Source organism: Giraffa tippelskirchi, chromosome 7 (genome assembly GCF_054371585.1).
Source record: "Giraffa tippelskirchi isolate mGirTip1 chromosome 7, T2T-mGirTip1v1.2.pri, whole genome shotgun sequence".
NCBI lineage: Eukaryota > Metazoa > Chordata > Mammalia > Artiodactyla > Giraffidae > Giraffa > Giraffa tippelskirchi.
In genome coordinates this window covers 52182593-52202810 of record NC_137281.1, presented here as the reverse complement: position 1 = coordinate 52202810, position 20218 = coordinate 52182593, and the positions used below count along the sequence as shown (strand labels likewise).

The 20218-nt window shown below is 42.1% G+C and overlaps 1 protein-coding gene across 4 annotated transcripts in view; it reads left to right on the top strand.

Annotated features, from left to right (window-relative positions):
• PLCG2 (phospholipase C gamma 2) overlaps window positions 1-16260 on the top strand; it is a 153415-nt gene extending 137155 nt beyond the window's left edge. For all 4 annotated transcript variants that reach the window (XR_014060596.1, XM_081514169.1, XM_081514170.1 and 1 more), the window contains 3 exons: window positions 1637-1725; window positions 15169-15353; window positions 15937-16260. Coding sequence is in view for 3 of the 4 variants with exons in the window: in XM_081514169.1 (XP_081370295.1) it covers window positions 1637-1725; window positions 15169-15353; window positions 15937-15979 (317 nt within the window). In the remaining variant the exon portion in view is untranslated. The remainder of the gene's footprint in view (window positions 1-1636; window positions 1726-15168; window positions 15354-15936) is intronic.
• The last annotated feature ends 3958 nt before the right edge of the window (window positions 16261-20218 follow it).

The following is a 20218-nucleotide window of genomic DNA, read 5'->3' as shown; positions in this document are numbered from 1 at the left end:
ACCCCATAGACGGCAGCCCACCAGGCTCCCCCATCTCTGGGATTCTCCAGGCAAGAACACTGGAGTGGGTTGCCAGTGCCTTCTCCGACCCGATAGATTAGTGGGTGGATAAGCATAAGTAAAAGGTTAATGTAAGATTTAGGTCATGGGTGTTCAAGCGTTCCTTATTGTATTGACTTTTGCTAAATATCAGGAAAACTAAGCCTCCCTTTGTGGGAGAATTATGGTTACAAAATGGAATGCAAATATTACTATGTCAATGTAGAAATAATAATACAGTTTGCCCAATTAGGGAAGGGAAAGGGAGAGATGCTATCAAGTTATGTAAGCATGCCAGTGTCCTCATCATAAGCTGCACAGAGGAAGAGATTCAATAGATATTATTTAAAGGTGATAAGTCAACTAACAGACTAAAAGATTCTCTAAGAGATAGAAGGATAATCATCAAACAAGCCAAAACCTGACTGGCGGAAGGCACTTTGTGCGTCGCTTGTCCCAGAAAATCAGTAGATACGAGGCGGATATAAAGCTCTCAAGGTACAAATCTCTACTTACTAATAAGCCACAGGGATGTACTGTATAACAGCATAAGGAATGTGGTAATACTGTACTTAACTTCAGGACAGATGGTTACTGGACTTATTGTGATAATCATTTCATAGTACATGCAGATGTCAAATCACTATGCAGTACGCTTGAAACTAATATTATGTTGTATGTCAACTGTGTTTCCATTTAAGAAAAAGCTTTCAAGTCAAACTAGGGCTACATAGTGAATCCCTAAGATACAGTGTTTAGTGGAACCTGTAAGATTCAGAATGGCTGGTTAGGGTACTATTCTCTGTGATTTTAAGGGAAACACACATTGCATAGATGATTTTGGAAAGCCGTTAACAATGGTTCCTTCTGTAATAAGAGGTACAAGTGGGTGGGAGTGAGACGTTAATTTCTGCTGTCTATTCAGTTCTACTACTCCATCAAAACAAGCCAAACAACCAGCCTTTAAGATGTGTTGCCTTAAACGTTACTCACTGGGGAGGGGTGGGGGGAATGCAGCCCCATCTTAACTCTCTCCCTCTATAAAAAGAAACATTTAAATGAGTGGCAGACGCAGGTCCTGACTACAAATAGGGAATGGCTTTTAGGGGAGGATGATCAACAGGGCAAACTGCCAAGGGACGGGAAGATTTCTTCCCACTGGAAATCTTTAAAAACACTCGCTCATCCCAAACTTTGTACAGGGCTTAGTGAAGAAGATGGACGTGGCGATTCATTACTCCTTTGCATCTTTTGGGCTCAGGAATATTTAAGGGACGGAAACCACAGCTGTAGAGGGTCTGAATTCAGTGTGCAGTGTTCTGTGGGCTTTAATTCTTCTGAGTCATCTGTATTTCTAGAGGGCAGGCATTTTTAACTTCATTTCTCTGGCTGGACCTGGCAGTCAGGGCTGTGTTCTGCAGCCCCACTCCCCAACCATCAGGCAGGGGATGGGGGGGACCTCTGGCTTCCAGAAAGGAAGTCAGCCCCCCAGCATGGGGCCCTGACCTCTCTGCTCCGTGTGCTGGACACATGATCCCTGGATACTCCAAGAAAAGCAGAGATCTGACATGAACTGGTTCGTTTTTTCGACCTGCAGGATTTAGATCTGTTCCTCTGAAGAACGGCTACAGTGAAGACATTGAGCTGGCGTCCCTCCTGGTTTTCTGTGAGATGCGGCCAGTCCTGGTGAGTGGGGGCTCAGTGAGCCATGTCTGTGGTGGTGGGGAGGTGGAGACGACCACTGAGTGTGGCTGAAGGACTTGGAACACATTTGAGAATTATCTAGCCAAGAGCGCTACAGCATAAAAGGAGGATTCCTTTTAGCTGCAGATTTCCTCCGAGGTCCTCAGGTTTTCTTTCCAGTAGCCTGTCTTCTTGCAGGATGCTGGATGGGTTTGTGAATAGGTTGTGTCGTTGGAAAGGAGAAAGCTCTTTGGAAGTTCCGTGCTTTTATTTCAGCCAGAGTTGGGCAAGACAATGCTCTTTTGGGTAAACTTGCCCTTCTGGCGTGCTTTCCTCCACCTGGTACTCTGGTACTTCCTTCCAGAGTTCTGCAAGCGTCCCATAGATTCTCGTCATGGCTTGTCCTGTGGAAGGAAATTCACAGACGGCAACTTCCCATAGGGAGTGGCACTGCCCTTGTGGTTCTTTCTGCTCTTGGTGGAGCCTGCCTTCTTGGTTCTTTTGGTTTGTCGAGGCCTTGAAGATACATAGTCTCTACGCTGATGAACCAGTTTGGGTTGGCTTGGTGGAAAGGGCTTGTCCTATCTGAACTATGAAAGAGGATGAGATGAGGCTGGTTGGACAAAAGGCTAAGAAAGGAACACCAAGCAGTGGGTAGTTCAGGTTTTGGGTTTGATGGTGTGTGTTGTCATTCTGGGGGCTTCCCCGGTGGCTCAGCAGTAAAGAACCTGCCTGAAGTGCAGGAGATGGAGGTTCGATCCTTGGGTCAGGAAGATCCCCTGGAGGAGGGCATGACACCCCACTCCAGTAATCTTGCCTGGAGAATCTCATGGCAAGAGGATCCTGGTGGGCTACAGTCCATGGGGTCACAAAGAGTTGGACATGCCTGAGCGACTGAGCACATACACATATGCATGGTGATTCTGGAGCCTCAGAATTTTCCTGACGGCCACTCCTATAAAATGAAACCCACAGGGGCCACGTGTGGCCACTACAGTCTCATAGGATCCTTCCATTCCCTTCCCACAAAACTCAGCATGGGCCAGATGAGTCTGGTCACCCCAGTTCTCCTGGGATAACCTAGTCAGTGCTGCATACCTCGTTTTATCACACTTTTTTTTTTTTTAAACAAATTGCAGGGTTGTGACAAGTCTGTTGGCACCATTTTTCCAACAGCATTTGCTCTCTCTGTGTCTGGGTCACATTTTGATAATTCTCTTATTTCACATTTTTCCTTTACTGTTATATTTGTTACAGTGATCAGTGATCTTGGCTGTTAACTATTGAAACTATGCTTTGTTCAGATGATGGTTAGCATTTTTTTTTTTTTTTAGCAGTGTAGTCTTTTCAATTAAGGTAAGTACATTTTTTTTTAAAGACATAATTAATAGGCTGTGTAGTATGGTGGAAAGGTGACTCTTCTATGTACTGGGAAACCAGAAAATTTGTGTGACTCACTTTATTGTGGTGGTCTGGAACCCCACCTGCAGTGTCTCCCAGGCGTGCCTGTGGAGCTGAGCACGTCCAGTGGGGAGGGAGACGGCAGGGACGGGGTGCCTGTGAACAGCCACAGCCGTCGCCCACATGGCAAAACCTCAGAGAGGATGCCAGGCTTTCTGCATACCTGTTTGCCTTCCGTTCAGTTTTTACAACCTTGAGAGTTTTCCACTTCAAAGCGTTTTAGAAGTATCAAGACGGAAGAGGATGAAAAGGACAAAGCACAGGAGGCAGGGGCCAGAGAACCTCAGTGACAGTTTGTTGGTATAAAATAAACTCATGATGATGAAATTGTCTGAAAAGGATAAAGGGATGGATAATGGAAGGTTTTCCATTTTGAAACAAATTTTAAGTGTTAGTGTTTTAGACTCTGTCAAAGTAAATCTAATGTTTATATGAAAATTATAGTTTTCACTTGAGCCTTAAACTCTGGATCAAAAAAAAAAATCACCTTTCATGATTCTAAGTGATGGAAATGCTTGGACAGGAAAGTTTTCAAGTCCTTCCTTTCCTGGTGGTCCTTGTTGAGCATTCATGTGCACCCTGCTCTGCAAAGCTGTCATAAACAATCTGGAAGCACTGTAAAGAATTTAAATGATTAGGCATTGCTGGCAGCAGATAAAATTAGTATATTTAAAAGAAAATGTGTGTATTCAGGTTTGACCCTTGATGAGGGAAGCTTCTGTTGGGGAGGTCCCTAAGAGGGGAGCCGGGGGGCGAAGGGGCGTTGCATGGGGTTCCCAGGGCAAAAGCTGTCTGAGAAGGCGCAGGTTTCATCGCTGCTGTGGGTTGCCGAGCTTTTAATTCCATGTGTCACCTGGGTGTGAGGCACTGACAGGCACCACGGGGTGTCTCTCCCCACACTGTGACGAGGGGTGTGTTTGGGAGACCTGGGCATTCTGGGTGCCCAAGGTCAAACTGAGTTTTATTTATCACTGTAACGCCAGGGGGCACTGGCAGAAAGCTTTGTCTGAGCAAATGATTGACCCAGCAGAGCTGAGATGGAGTTTACTCATGAAACATTGGCTGAGGTAAAGAGTTTAAAGCCCCAGAAAACTTGTCAGTAAGCACATTGAGCCCTTTCTGAAGAAGCCATTTAAATGTCACAATCACTTATCAATGTTTACTCTGTTAGCTGGATGCATGGTTTACAAAAAGTATTTCCAACACCATTTTATTACCTCTGATATTTAATTTGACAAGTAGGAAAAGGAAGGGGAGGTTGGAAAAGCCACAAACCACCCGCACATCACTACTGTTGGCATTCTGGTGTCTTTCCTTTGCCTGGTCATTTTTTTGCACATGATATTTTCATAGTTGGATTCATATAATATGTATGAATATGTGCCCTTCTTCCACTTCACAAATGATGCTGAGCAATTTTCCATGTTACTATGATTGTCAAAGCCATTAAATCCCTATTTCATCGGGTAGAAGTCCTTCATTCACTTAGCCTTTCTCCCACTGCTGGACAGGTACATTGTTTTGTACTTTTCTTTTTTACTTTATAAATAATGAACATCTTCATATATCATTGATTAAAAATTATCTCCTGAGGCTAGCTCTTTGTAATGGAATAACAGCTCAAAGGCGGGGGGCGGGGGCGGGGAAAAGACCATATATTTTTGGATCCATGTCGACTTGTTCTCTAGAATAGTTTCTTTTCAGTTGTATGATCTCCAATCCTGCTGTTTGAAAAGGGCCTCTCTCACTCAAGTGAGCTAAATGTGTGAGATTTGGAAGCACAGGCCCGAGACAGTACGGAACCTTAAATAGTCACCCTAATCCTCACTGATGGGCAAGCTGGCCGTAGCTGGAGGGTGTGTTTGAGAAAACTGGCTGCCCGCAGGACCTTTCAGGATGGATCCCTGGGTGGACTGGGCTGGGTGGAGCAAAGGTACAGGGGTGGGGTGGCGTGCTTGGAAAGACCAGGATCTGTGCTTCCCGCTGAGGCTCAGCCGGAGCAGACGTGTGGATTCACACGTCCCCCTTGGAGAAACTAACGGGGTGCACACTCCTGGAGGATGAGCAGGGGGTGCTACACTCTGGGACACATCAAGGCAATAGAGACAGATCTGTAGACATGCGAGATTTCAGACACAGTGTGCGTCCCATTCGAGAGAGAGCTTGATTTCATGATAGTCTAGAACCGAAAATAAGCAAATGTATCAGCAACACCCAGGAATTAAAATACAGGCATCTAAAAAATTTTAGCATTTATGCCTGTGAGGTCAGTAGGCAGAGAAAGCATCCTGCCAGGGACAGTTAATTCCAATATTGTGACATACAAAGGAAATGTTGAGAAACCGAAAGCAACCATTATAAGAATTGAAAAGCAAAGGAGAAAAAAAAAGAAACTTGACCAAGAGAGTAAAAAATTATACAAAAAGATGAAAGAAATTAAAGAAAAATATAATAATTAAAATGGAATGGATATAACATATTTGATTAGGTGAATGGCCTGGATTCTATTAGAGAAGAAGCAAAGAAATGGAGTGGTGTGATGTTCAAAAGAAGTCCAAAAAAAAGGTTATCTCCCCCGCCCTCAAAAAACCCAAACAAACAGGAATGAAGAGTTACTGGGAAAAACTGTGAAGAAAAAGTTAATGCCAAAGTAGAATTTAAGGGAGAAAGTACTAAAGAGCATTAAGAGGGACAATATATAAGGACAGAATGTTTACAAAAAGGATGCAAAAGTCATAGATGTTTAATTAGCAACCATCATTACTGTGTTAAACATAGAAAACAAAAGCTCATAAAATAAAAGTTTACCTGACTGAAAACATCTTTCAGAATTTGGATGTCTAGTATATATAAAAAAATCACCAAGGACAGATGATCAAACTAATGACTAACAAGTTAGATTTAAGAGATACACACTTAGGTCATACACGTGGATAATGTACATTGTTTTCTTGTTTCTCAAACTTGATTGAGTTCTTGGTCACAAAACCTGAATAAATTATAACCTGATGAAGTTGGAAAGATAATAAGATGGAAATAAGAGGGTCAAAATATTCCCTATTTGAAAATAAGGAATTCTGAGATGAAGTAAATTAAGTAGATTACCCAAAAGTAGTAAAACATTTTATGCCATAAGTATATTTAGGAAAGTCCTTGCCTTGAAACTGCATAGAGACTGAATATTTATTTAAAATAAAAAAGGAGTAAAGATAAGTCAACGGAATGAAAAAATGCTGATTCATTGAAAAGATCAACTAAATAAACCCTTTGCCTGCTTAATAAAAAGGAACAAAGTAAGGGCAAAAACATACAACAGTAAATACTGAAAAGGAGACTGAGCCCCAAGAGTAAGATAAATAAATTTGAAAACCTAGGGCAAATGGGTGAGTGCCTTGAAGAATGGGCTAAAATTGTGTCAAGAAGCAGTAGAAACCTTGGCTACAAAGTCCTGTAGAAAACACCTGAAGGTGATAGAGCACCTGCCACGCGGTAGATGGTGTCAGAGCGGTGTTCAGTCTGGGTTTAAACAATTGCAATTTTAATCTGCTGAAGTCAACAGAAAACCAGAAATGCTGCCGTTAGCTTGTCTTGAAGTTGTATAACTTTCATATCAAAACTGGAAATAGTATGCCTCCTTCTCCATAGTATGCCTTCTCCACCCATAGATCGATGTCAGTTATGAATACAGACTAAAATTCTAAAAAAATTACTAAGTAGTTTCCAGCTATTTACTGGAAGTACAATATATTACAGGTAAATAATGCAAGGATGATAATGCAGGGATGGTTTATCACTAGCATAGATAGCAACAGAGTGAGCAAAATAATACCTTTAGATATAACAAATGTAACTAATTAAAAGAAACAATATTAAGCGTGGTAAAGAGATAAAATTTTCTGCTCACAAATTATGGCTATATAAAAAAGGACCCCAATTTTAAGGAGACTTGTTTATTTGTTGTGTATTTATTAAGTCACTGTATTCTAGAAATAACAGTTGGAAAAATGGGATGGGAGGTAGGGACAGATGGGAAATGTAATTCATGATACTGACAAAAACTGTAACATGGTAGAAGGAATTTAAATAAAAGAATAGGGCCTATAGTGGAAAAGTATGAAATCTTACTGGAAGACATAAACCAACCTGAATAAGCAGAAATATATACCAACCCTTCCAAAATTAATGTTTGTTTGATGGAAATCAGCGGTATCAGTATAAATTCAAAATACACACACACAGGTATAGAGAAATGAACACGTTTGCATTAGTGACTATGTGTGTGTGCATATATACCCAAGCTCTGTCTACTGAGAGTGCCTAGAACAGCTGACACCCCAGTAGCAACAAGCACATCCCAGCACCCGCATCTTCCTTTCTCAATGTCGTCCTCTAGGAAAAGAAATCAGAGCTCTGTAGACAAATGGTTAGTCTGAAAGCTGGGACAGATAAAATATGAGCCTGGATTATACTGAAATTTCAGTGAGTTAAGAAGAGATCAAGAAAGGATGGTGACACATCAAAATCTCTCAAAGGCCAAAGCTGGAACAATTTGAGCAGCAAAATAATGATACTGGATTATAACCCATGGACATGTGAGTGTTTAATAATGAGAGACATACAGCTAAAAATAAAAGCAAGCACCCAACCAAAAAATTAGCAGAAGATCTAAATAGACATTTCTCCAGGAAAGACATATAGATGACCAAGACACATGAAAAGATGCTCAACGTCACTAATTAGAGAAATGCAAATCAAAACCACAAAGAGGCACATCACACTGGTCAGAATGGCCAGCATCAGAAACTCTACAAATAGTAAATGCTGGAGAGGATGTGAAGGAAAGGAAACCCTCCTATATTGTTGGCGGGAGTTTAAACTGGTGCAGCAACTATAAAGAACAGTGTGGAGCTTCCTCAGTTCAGTTCAGTTCAGTTGCTCAGTCGTGTCCGACTCTTTGTGACCCCATGAATCGCAGCATGCCAGGCCTCCCTGTCCATCACCAACTCCCGGAGTCCACCCAAACCCATGTCCATCGAGTCAGTGATGCCATCCAGCCATCTCATCCTCTGTTGTCCCCTTCTCCTCCTGCCCCCAATCCTTCCCAGCATTAGGGTCTTTTCCAATGAGTCAACTTTTCACATGAGATGGCCAAAATATTGGAGTTTCAGCTTCAACATCAGTCCTTCCAATGAACACCCAGGACTGATCTCCTTTAGGATGGACTGGTTGGATCTTCTTGCAGTCCAAGGGACTCTCAAGATTCTTCTCCAACACCACAGTTCAAAAGCATCAATTCTTTGGCGCTCAGCTTTCTTCACCGTCCAACTCGCACATCCATACATGACCACTGGAAAAACCATAACCTTGACTAGATGGACCTTTGTTGGTAAAGTAATGTCTCTGCTTTTAAATATGCTACCTAGGTTGGTCATAACCTTCCTTCCAAGGAGTAAGCGTCTTTTAATTTCATGGCTGCAATCACCATTTGCAGTGATTTTGGAGCCCCCCCAAAATAAAATCTGACACTGTTTCCACTGTTTCCCCATCTATTTGCCATGAAGTGATGGGACCAGATGCCATGATCTTAGTTTTTTGAATGTTGAGCTTTAAGCCAACTTTTTCACTCTCCTCTTTCACTTTCATCAAGTGGCTCTTTAGTTCTTCTTCGCTTTCTGCCATAAGGGTAGTGTCCTCTGCATATCTGAGGTTATTGATATTTCTCCTGGCAATCTTGATTCCAGCTTGTGTTTCTTCCAGCTCAAGAACTGTAAAAATAGTTACCATATGATCCTGCAGTCCCACTCCTAGCCATGTATCCAGACAAAAGTCTAATTCAAAAAGATGCATTCACCTTTATGATCATAGAGCAGCACTATTTACAACAGTTAAGACATGGAAGCAAATGAAATGTCCATGGACAGATGGATAAAGAGGTAGTGTATATATACACACATACATACATACATACAGCAGAATATTCAGTTCATTTCAGTCGCTCAGTCGTATCTGACTCTTTCTGACCCATGGATGGCAGCACGCCAGGCTTCCCTGTCCATCACCAACTCCTGGTGCTTGCTCAAACTCATGTCCATTGAGTCGGTGATGCTCTCCAACCATCTCATCCTCTGTCATCCCCTTCTCCTCCTGCCTTTAATCTTTCCCAGCATCAGGGTCTTTTCCAATGAGTCAGTTCTTTGCATAAGGTGGCCAAAGTATTGGAGTTTCAGCTTCATCATCAGTCCTTCCAATGACTCAGCCATAAAAAATAAATGAAATAATGCCATTTGTAGCAACATGGATAGACCTGGAGATTAGCATACTAAGTGAAGTCAATCAGAAAGAGACAAATACCACATGATATCACTTATATGTGAAATCTAAAATATGGCACAAGTGATCCTAAGAAACAGAAAAAGAACAGACTTGTGGTTGGCAAGGTGCAAAGGAGGGATAGACTGGGAGTCTGGGGGAGTAGATGCAAATTATTACACACAGGATGGATAAACAACAAGGTCCTACTGTACAGCACAGGGAACTAAATTCAATATCCTGGGATAAACCATACTGGAAAAGAATGCGAAAAAAAATGTATATATAACCGAGTCTCTTGCTATACAGAAGAAATGAACATTGTAAATCAACTATACTTCCATTAAAAATAAAAAAATAAACACTGAGAAAAAATTCATGCAAGATGAGGGAAATAGAAAATCACCATGGGACCACAACTGTCCAGAACTATCAACGGATGCAAAAGTTCAACTTTGAGAGGAACGGGTTATTTACGTCAAGTGCCTTGTCCTAAGAAATTTATTTGGAAAGAAAAACAGGCTCACAGTGGATGAACCCAGCAGACACCATCTCAACCAAAAATGATCAGTGTCACCACCGGTAATGTGTGACATCACAGACCTCCTGAGAAGCCACCTCACTTATGCAGCATTTGGGCCAAAGCTGCAGAACCTCAAACAAATCACAAGAAAAACCCAGACAAACCTTTGGAATGCAGGATGTTCTACAAAGCGAGTGACTGGCAGTCTTCAAAAGGGTCGAGGTCATAAACTGTAGAAGGTGGATGGGGCGCTGAGGAAAAGTCAGAGGTGGGAGGACTGGGAGCCACGGCAACGCATGTGCTGTGGGGTCCTGGACTGGATCTTGGACCAGGAAAAGGACAAGGGTGGAAGAGCCGGTGAAAACACAGAAACTCTGTACTTAGTTAACAGTATGCTCCAGTGCTAATTTCTTAGTTTTGACCATTGTACTGTGGTTGTGCAGGATGGTAACCCTAGGGACCCTGTGTGGCCCAGGGTACGGTACTTACTCTTACTGCAACTCCTCTGTACGTTTATAGTGTCAACATAAAAAATTAAAAGGTAAAAGCATTGGTGGTGGGGGGGAACAAACAGAAAAAATAGAGATAGAGAATTCCATGAAGGTTTTGTCAAAGTCAGATAAAACTTGTTACCACAAGTGTGCTACAAGATTTCAAGCATTTTAAACTCTAAATTACACACACACACACACACAATATATCTAAAACAATGGGTAAAAGAAGATGGAAGGGTTCAAAGTGGGAATAATAATAAAATTGCAATGAAAACATAAATTGATATAACCTAAATGGATTTATCTCCATGGGGGAAGATAAGAGAATGTGTGCAGAAAATAGCTAAATCATTCTCTCCGAAGATAATCCCTAAAACCTGGAGAACCAAGAACTTGCAGTGTAAGCGTGTTGTTTTTGTTTTTGTTAGAACTGTGGAGTTAATGACCAAAAATCCACTGCTGACCTTGGGGAGCAGGGATCAAGGGGCAGGGGGTGGTGACCAGGAGTCAGCTGGGTTTTCTTTCTTTTTGGTAATAATCCTAGCAGCACTTATTAGCTCTTTAAACTCTGTGTATATATAACTAATAAAAACTGAAAATGCAGAATGTAAGTGTGAGTAGATGACACATTGATAGGGAACATATGACTTATTTGAGGACACCGGCTGTGAAGGTTACGAGGGGGGTGGGTCAGGAGCTGGGGGGGTGAAGGGAAAGCTTCTGAGGATGTGCTTGTGCTGTAGTGGAGAAGGGATGCAGGACATAGAAAGGGTGTCTGCCTTAAGAGAAGGAGAAAAGAATTTTGTAGTGAAATACAGTAGGATTGTATTGTTTAATGAGCTTCTATGATGTACGTGTTAACTTTTTCTTTAGGACTTTCTCACTGGTATTCACTGACGTTTTGGGTCAGGTTTTGTTGTGCTGGCTTCATAAAAATTACTTGGAAGCCTTCTTTCTCAGGGCGATGGCACATTCTGAATAGAACTGGAGGCAACTGCTACCTACCTACAACACACGCTAAGACAGAGAAGCTTTCTGGGCCTGGTAGATGGCAGATGCTGGTGTACAGACGAGGGAGGAAAGGAGCTTGCCACTCCAGGTGAGCCAGCATGTGAACATTTTTGCACTCAAGGAAAATGATGCTAATACGTCCAGCAAGCCCAGAAGCTAGAGAACTGACTCCAGTGACTCTGAAAATAACTGAAAATAAATACTTTTTAAAAATAGAACCCAGTGAATACATACATTTTAAAAACTTAATAAAAAACAAGTAGGAATGAAATGACCAGTTAAGAAATCCCTGGAACCTATTGTATATACAGCACACGGAACTCTGCTCAATGTTCTGTGGCAGCCTGGATGGGAGGGTGGGTATGGGGGAGAACGGATGCGTATATTAATATATGTATGGCTGAGTCCCTTCGCTGTTCACCTGAAACGACCAGAACATTGTTAATCAGCTATACCCCAGTACAAAATAAAAAGGTTAAAGTCTGGGGAAAAAAAGAAATTCCTGGAACATACAAGCTGAAAAATCCTGGGGGCGGGGGGGGAAATCTTTAAAGCTTAGTAAGTGGGAAATTCCGGAATGGGTATGGTTAAGGGAAAGAATAAATGTAAAGATTGTGTTTGGGGAATTTGCTTTAATACAGCAAGACAAGAAAAATATATGAAAGGGGAAAAAAATAGGGTGAAATGAGAAGCTCCAACATAAAATACTTGAAATATTCAGGGTGGAGAATTTTCTTGCACTGAAGAGAAAAACATCCTCCAATATAAACACAGCAGTATAGAGACCCACATATAGGTATTTTTCTACTGAAGTGGCAGAATGTCAGGACAGAGAGAGAATTACAAAAGTAGAAAAGACAGATTACCTGCAAAGCACTGACACACAACAGCAGTGCCTCCACGTGCAGCAGCAGCAGCCTGAAGACTGGGCTGACGCCTTCCCAAGGCCTGGACACAGCTGTAGGTCTAGGCATTCTACATCCTAGTAGCCACCATTCAAGAGAGAGGGGACGATGAAGGTGTTTTCAGATGAACAAAGACTTGATTTACTACTAATAAACTTTGCTAAAAGAATGACCACAGTAAGGAAGAAGAAATGCAACGCAAACACAGTGGTGACAAAGATATATATATGGCAAAATAGAAATAACTGTCGACTTAAAATATAAAAACTTAAGTTTTTTGGAAACAACTCAGACTGCAAAGAAAGCCAGGAAATAACTGTCACAAAATTCTAAGAGGTAACGAAGGAGTCCTGATTGGGAGGGGTTTACAGAGTGGATGACGCTCTACTTTCTGACTTGCTGGTGGCTCCACAGCTGTTTGCTTTATAGTTATTCACTAAACTGTAATAGGGAGTTTTGGAAGATTGTGTATGTATATGCATATGTATGAAGAGCATTCTTAAACGGCATCCAGACTTTGCTCCATGATCAGACGTTGGGAATCTAAATATATTTGATAAATATTCCGATTGCCAATCAATATTACTCATTTCTGGTAGAAGTTGTTAAACAGTTTGTTATAAGCAATGTTAAATTTTTTGTTTAACTTGTAATTGTCCATATAATTGTAAATACATATCAACCTAATAGGATAGAAATATTTTTGTTTGCCAAAAGAAATGTTCCCTCCAGCCTCTCAGTATGTTCACTGGATCATTAGACACAATTTTTAGGTTGTGGGAAATACATAGTGTGGAGTATCTAATGTAAATATATCATTTTATGACAGAATTCATCATGGTGGAAATATCACTGGACTGCTTTTATGTTTTTCAGATATATTTATATACAAAACTTAGAGAAATCTTCACATTTGGTAAAACAGCATAGGTTAGAAAAGTTTTCATTTGCCAGTGGCATTTGACTTTTAATGAAAATAGTGAATTATTGTTTTAAAGTACTTATTTATAGTTGTATAGACAATATGTAAGTTTTTATGGGTGATGTTAGTGATAGTATATCAGACCTGAGTTCATTAAATAGTTGGCTGATCAAAGGAATGTTTTTATATTATGTGTATATAATAGCATTATTATATGTTTTTAGGCATATGAGCTATAATTTATGCATGTTTTATAAAATATTAACTATGCAGAAAGTGAAAATTTTGCCTAATTTTCAGACTATCTGAGTAAATAATTGGGCAGTTAAGGGATTTTTTTAGATGGTGGTTAATAAAATAGAATATGTAGTCATTTGCTCTAAACATTTAGCCCACGATTTGCAGGGCTAATCTATGTATTTACATACATATCTGTGTATACATATAAACACATATGAATACATGCACATATATGTGTATGAAACTAGTGATACTAAAAGTCATAGAACGGAAATATTTTGGGGGCCAGTTATCATTTGGCTTTAGTCTTAGGTTCTTTGGGTTGTTTGAGGGCAGATGATGTAGGAAACTTTAGTTTATGAACTTTATTTATTGCTGGAGAATATTGTGAGGCTGCTAGATATGTGGTAGACAAATGTTAGTTTCATAAAAAGACATCTACATAGGATTTGCCTGGTAGGCATGTATTTTGTGTAACTTCCCTGGTGGCTCAGACAGTAAAGCGTCTGCCTACAATGTGGGAGACCCGGGTTCAATCCCTGGGTCGGGAAGATCTCCTGGAGAAGGAAATGGCAACCCACTCTAATATTCTTGCCTGGAAAATCCCATGGACAGAGAAGCCTGGTGGCCTACAGTCCATGGGGTCGCAAAGAGTTGGACACGACTGAGCGACTTCACTTTCACTTTCAAACTGTATGTATGTTTTATTTACTTTCCTGGATGTTTGTTATATCACACATATATGAACTACTAAGGACTAAATTATGTAACATCTATAAATCCTTTGGGATTCAGAAACAGAGATGAAGGCCTCCAATTATATAAGGCTTAGCAGAAAAGATGAATTTTTGACAAACAGATCACAAACAGTCATTACATATATGAAGTCAAAAGAGATTGTTTTCTATCAGGTGGAGAGAAGGTGAAAGGGGACCATTTGTAGCTGTGTTAAGACTTCAACATGGCTCTTGCTTTGTTTTGCTTCAGTATTAACAGGAAGGAAAATTGGTCTCTTTGAGGAAGAGTAAACATTTAAACCAAGTCATCACTGATTCTCCTCAGTGCCTCTCTCAGTAATGTTGGATCAGAGAGTAAGGACTGTCCATTTATCTTCACCCCTTGTGCAAAGCCAGAATAACTTTCACCCTCGCTTTTGCCACTCCAAAGTTAGAGTTCTGCCTGTTTTCTTGGGGGGATGCCCACGGCAATCTGTTAGGTCGTTAACCTGGGAAAAATATTTCAGGCCAATGTATGGTCAGAGTCCACTTGTTGTAGAAATAAGTGTGAGCAGAAGCCCATTTGTGTATATCCACGCACACTTTGGAGGCACTGGAGTCTCTCACTTGGTCCACTGCAGTGGTGGTAACAGCACTAGACTGACCTCCTCAGTAGCCATCCCTTAGAGATCTGTTAAAAACATCATTTTTTGCTTTGAATAAAACAGACCCTGGCCTTTCTGGGAAGATCCCAGCAGACAGTCGGGTCTGCCCCGTGCTCCCTGAGTCTCCCCTCCAGGCGGCACGTCCCACATCTGGCTTAATGAGCCTGCCCCCCATGGCTGTCGTCCCCTCTCTTCTCCAGGAGAGTGAAGAGGAGCTGTATTCCTCCTGCCGCCAACTGCGGAGGCGGCAAGAAGAACTGAACAACCAGCTCTTTCTGTATGACACCCACCAGAACCTGCGCAGCGCCAACCGCGACGCCCTGGTCAGAGAATTCAACGTCAATGAGAACCAGCTGCAGCTGTACCAAGAGAAGTGCAACCGCAGGTGGGTCACACCCTGCAGCCACTATGAGGTCAGGCCTGGGCCAGGGCGGAGGGCGAGCCTCCCCCTTCAGAGAGCCTGAGCCCTGACCCCTCTTCTCTTGGCTCCATCAATTACTTATACTAAGAGCTCAAGCATCTGCACCTTCCCTGAGCTGAACTGTCCTCCTGAGCACGCCCAGGTAAAAGTGAAAATAAGCAATGACCACTACCGTTTAAGGAGCCCTTCTCGCCCTCCCAACCCTGGGCTTGTCCAGGGTCCTAAATTAAAGCAGAATCCCCCCACTTCCAACAAGGGGTGCTCTGAGTTGTGCTGCAGACATGTAAGGAGAGCGAGCCAGGTATGCCAGAGTCCTGCTCCACCAAAACTATCTCCAAGAAAATGTCGGTAGTGACCTCCCCTGCCTTCTCCATGTTATTCTCATTTCATCTTGACAACACTGGGCACAGTAGCAGTGACCCCAAGACGATGACCAGTGAGGAGATGGATTTGTAGAGGTTTCCTGCCTGGGGTCCACTTCCCCAACTCTGCCATGTATCCCTGAGTCCTAGACTAACGGATGACAGTGAAATCTGTCTTATTTCAGGTTAAGAGAGAAGAGAGTCAGCAACAGCAAGTTTTACTCATAGAAGCTGGGGTCCATGTATAAGCGTGTCGTGTTTGTGTGTGAGTTTGCATGGAGGAGCGTGTGCTCTGTTCATACCCTGGGAACATGCTCACGTGTGAGGTTGTCACTCCTCCAGCCTGTCACTGAGATGACATACCTGAAGATGACCCAATCGGCATGAGTCAGGGTAACCTTTTCATCTTGGACACTTTCTTAACTTCCAGTCTCTAAAGAGGATCCCAAAATGTGCTCATGAGGCCTCTAGTATTCCAAATCTCCCTGAATAAATGCAGTGAAACTCAATCAGTCACCTTCTGTGCACAAGCTGTAGAGTGAGCAGGATTCCTTCTCTGGCCTCTAAAGACCCAAGTAACTGACTTCTACAGAAGATGAGCCGGGTCTGTAAGGAACTAACTCATCAGATTCTGAAAGGATCTGAACTAAAAGGCAAACAATCTCACACTGAAGGCCTAGGACTTCACCAGGCCTGGAGAGGAGCCCCGGTCCTGCCCCAGCTCAGAGCACTTGAACTCTCTCCGGCGGCTGGGCCCACCTGCAGCCACATATGAGGGGTGGGGTAGCCATTCATTAGGAGAGGGACTTGCTGGGTGAGTGGGGTCAAGGGTGGCAATCTGGGGCCTCTCTGACTTACAAGCCTATCAGAGAGCAGAGCCCCGTGAAGGCTTGGCCAGCTTCTTACTCCCCCTGGCCTGTCCACTCCCTGGTCTGCACAGCCACGGGGTGGCGGGCTCACTCACTGCTCACACGGGGTGAGACAGGGTGGGCTCCCTGGATGACCTAGTTTCCTGGAGCAGTGAGCTAAGCTTTAGGGAATGACAGAAAATCTCAGGTGCAGCCACTCCCAAGGGACAGACCCACCGAGGATGAGATGATTCTTGTCTACATCCTGGGATGCTATTTACTGATTTGTACAGTGTGATGCATTAGTAAGGCTCTTTCAAGGCGAGGATAGTAGTGGGCTAGGGGCGGGGGTGGTCAGCAGAGGCACAACACAGAATGAATTGAGAACTGACTTAGGAGAAAAGAGGTTTACCTATGGCGAAAAAGTTATTGTGCTGGGGAGGAACCAACTAGCAGTCAGCCTGGTGGCTTTACTTGGATGAACTGGGTCCTAGAAACCCACTCCCCTTATTATCCTGAGCTTAGCGTGCCTGTATTATCTGAAGAGTCCATTAAAGCCAGCCATACTCTGTGTGATCAGAAGACCCCCTCCCTCCATTCCACACAAATTTATTGAAAACTTCCATACAACAAGCAGTAAAGTCAGGGGAGACCATGTCTTTAAAATGTTAAGGAAAAAATAACCATTATCCTGGTTTCATGGAACCTCTCCATGTGCTTCTAAAAGAAATGCATTTCTCTCCCATGAAGCCAGGAGGACACCTGATAGTAGACTGACCAAGGTGGGGCTCTTAATTAACTTAGTTATTCCCGAGTCGAAGTTGCTAGTTTATTTGGCATTAGCAACTGAGAGATGAATATTCCTGGTGGTAAAAACGTTCAAAGCAACTTTCAAGAAAGCTTGGATGAAAAAGGCACTGAGCTGAGCACTGCAGTGCAGACATAGTGGGCAGTGTCCCATTAGCTGTTGGCTAGGCAGCCAGTGGAGCCTAAGCTCAAGCTGCTTTTGGCTCCATCATTTTCTCTACAAGCTCAGGTGTTGATGGCGTTACCTGTTTGCAGCCTAGAGTGTGTAAAGGACACAACACTTTCCCACTTCACTCCATTTAAAAGCTCAAAAGCTAAGATCTGGATCCCTTTTCTGCTTAAAATACATCTATCTGCTACTTTGTCAAAGGAATGATAAAGTAGCAGCGTAGAAGACAGAGGCTCAGCATCTGTTCAGCTGCTGTGTCGCAGAATCCATACCCAGCCACATCCTCTCAGAGCAGAGCAGCTGAGGGAGGGTGCTGACATTCTCAGCGGTGCTGAGAAGAACCCTTGCCCCGAAAAACTGGCTCCTCCTCCCAGGTGCTACAGTGATGTTGATTCATCATCACCGAGTATTTGCCTTGGTACCACCATTCTCCCCATAATAGGGTAACACATGAATCTGGTCATATTGGTGTTTAGCAGTCTCTCCATGAGGATTCAGAGAGAGAGAAAGAGGGGCACAGATGACATCGCTGCTCTTCCCTGAGTCTGTCTGGATGCCACATAACCTGAGTATAAACACCTAGCTGAGACTGTGCTTTCACAGCCACGTAAAGAGCACAGCCCGTTCAGGTCAAGCAGAACAGTGACAGGAACACTGAAAGATGGCAGCAACGCTGATGGAGTCAGGCCATGATTGCTTATGTGTAAAACTGTCTTTATTCTGCTGAATAAGGGGAATGGTGAACATTAGTTATTATGTGGAAAACTAAATGGAGGAGGCTGGTTAGATCATTTGAGTTTGGGAAATTTAGGTTGGAGCAAGTTAATTTCTCTGCTGTAAACTTGGCTATTCTAACATGCACACTGAAGAGGGGTTCAGTTCAGTTCAGTTCAGTCGCTCAGTCGTGTCCGACTCTTTGCGACCCCATGAATTGCAGCACGCCAGAATGTCACATTTCCTAAGTTTGATCTCAGAACCCTTTTGCCAAGAAACATCTTATAGGACTAGTTACATAGGAACACATTTGAGGACCTGCTTCTCTAATAGACAGTGACATGATCTAATAATTTATATGCTTTATGATGTAGTTAAATCAGATCTGAACTTAAGCCAAGGCCAGTGGTTTTTAAACTGGGCTAGCCTTACCCCTAGCAGTCTACCAGAGCTTTCTAAGGAGTCACAGACTCATTTTTTCAGGGCATCAATTTTCAGATCCTCAACTTCCTATTGCACTCTATCCAAAGATTCATCAGCGTGAGAAAATGCCCTTTTCTCCCCTTACAGAGGGAAGTAGGTCTTCTCCCCACATTCAGTCTTACTATAGAGCAGGACTCAAGATACAATTTCAAAGCAGAGTGTTTGGAAAGGGAAAGCCTCTTAACAGGATTCGGATCCTCCTCCAGTGCTGGTGGTTTCCAGTTCCTTGCTTTCAACAATACTGAAGGAATGCCCAGATTTCTGAGTATTTTAGCATGTAATCCCGAAGGAGATGGCTTTACCCTGCTATCACTAACTCCTTTTGTTCTCATTTGTCCGTGTGAAAAAGGATCATTAGCATTTCCATTCGTAAAACTGAAAATGGAGAACAGAATTGATACTGTACCATTGCCATTCTACTAAAGATAATAGTAATCTACACAGAGATTAAAGAATCGGAGTAGAAGCCTTCTTTGACTCATTACATTGCCAGTGGAATTTTACTGTTTAGTTCTTTATTAAATGTGTACTCTGTTTATTAAACAAGCTGAGTTAAGAAATTTAAAACATGTGGAGCCTTTTTAAATGATTGTGTAGGTAGGATGATGTGTAATTTTGTTATAGATATGCAACTAAACAATATATAAGCCAAGAATAATTAGGCTACAATTTTGTGAGGTAGAATAACAATATAAATTCAATGAGTAAAAAAAAATGTGGCACTTCCTACCATTAAAAATTCCCTTGTTTGTATAATTTCTTACAAAGGATGGTAGTGTCTATCACCAATTGTATTTACCACCTTTGGCTAAATTTAAAGGGAAATGGAAATATTTTTTCCAAAGATGCAGTATCTACCGTGTACTGCACGCATCTTTGCAACTATTCAGGATGAAATTATTAGACATCAATGTAGAAATGTGTAAGGTCCAGGACCCACGAGTTTTCCAAAGTCACTTATGAGGTCTCTGAGCATAAAATTTTAAGAAGACTGATCCAGGGCCACTAAGGGTGAGTTTTATTTGGACTTAAGAAGGATGGTTAAAGGAGGCTCTAGTTCTTTTAATTTCTAGAAGTGTAGCTGAACTTTCCATGTAGGTGATATCCAGCTTTTTGGAGTCAACCCTAAAAGCTATATTCTTACCAACAGGAAGCTGATCATTAGATTAAGAAATATGCAGAATTACAAAACTTGTGTTTGAAAACTACTTAGTGATTTTGTGTCAGATGTTTCATTCTCAAAATGTTTTCTTCCTGAAGAACCAGTTCCATGGTGATCCTGTCTCAGAAATGTCCATAGTTATTTCTCAATAGGCTTTAAAAAGCTGCACTTGTAAACGTGTGTTTATTATTAAAGCTTAATTTATTTTTTATATAAATAGTGTGTGCTTGTGTGTACATAGAGAATCATGTGACTGTATCACACAAATGTTGGCTGTTAATGTG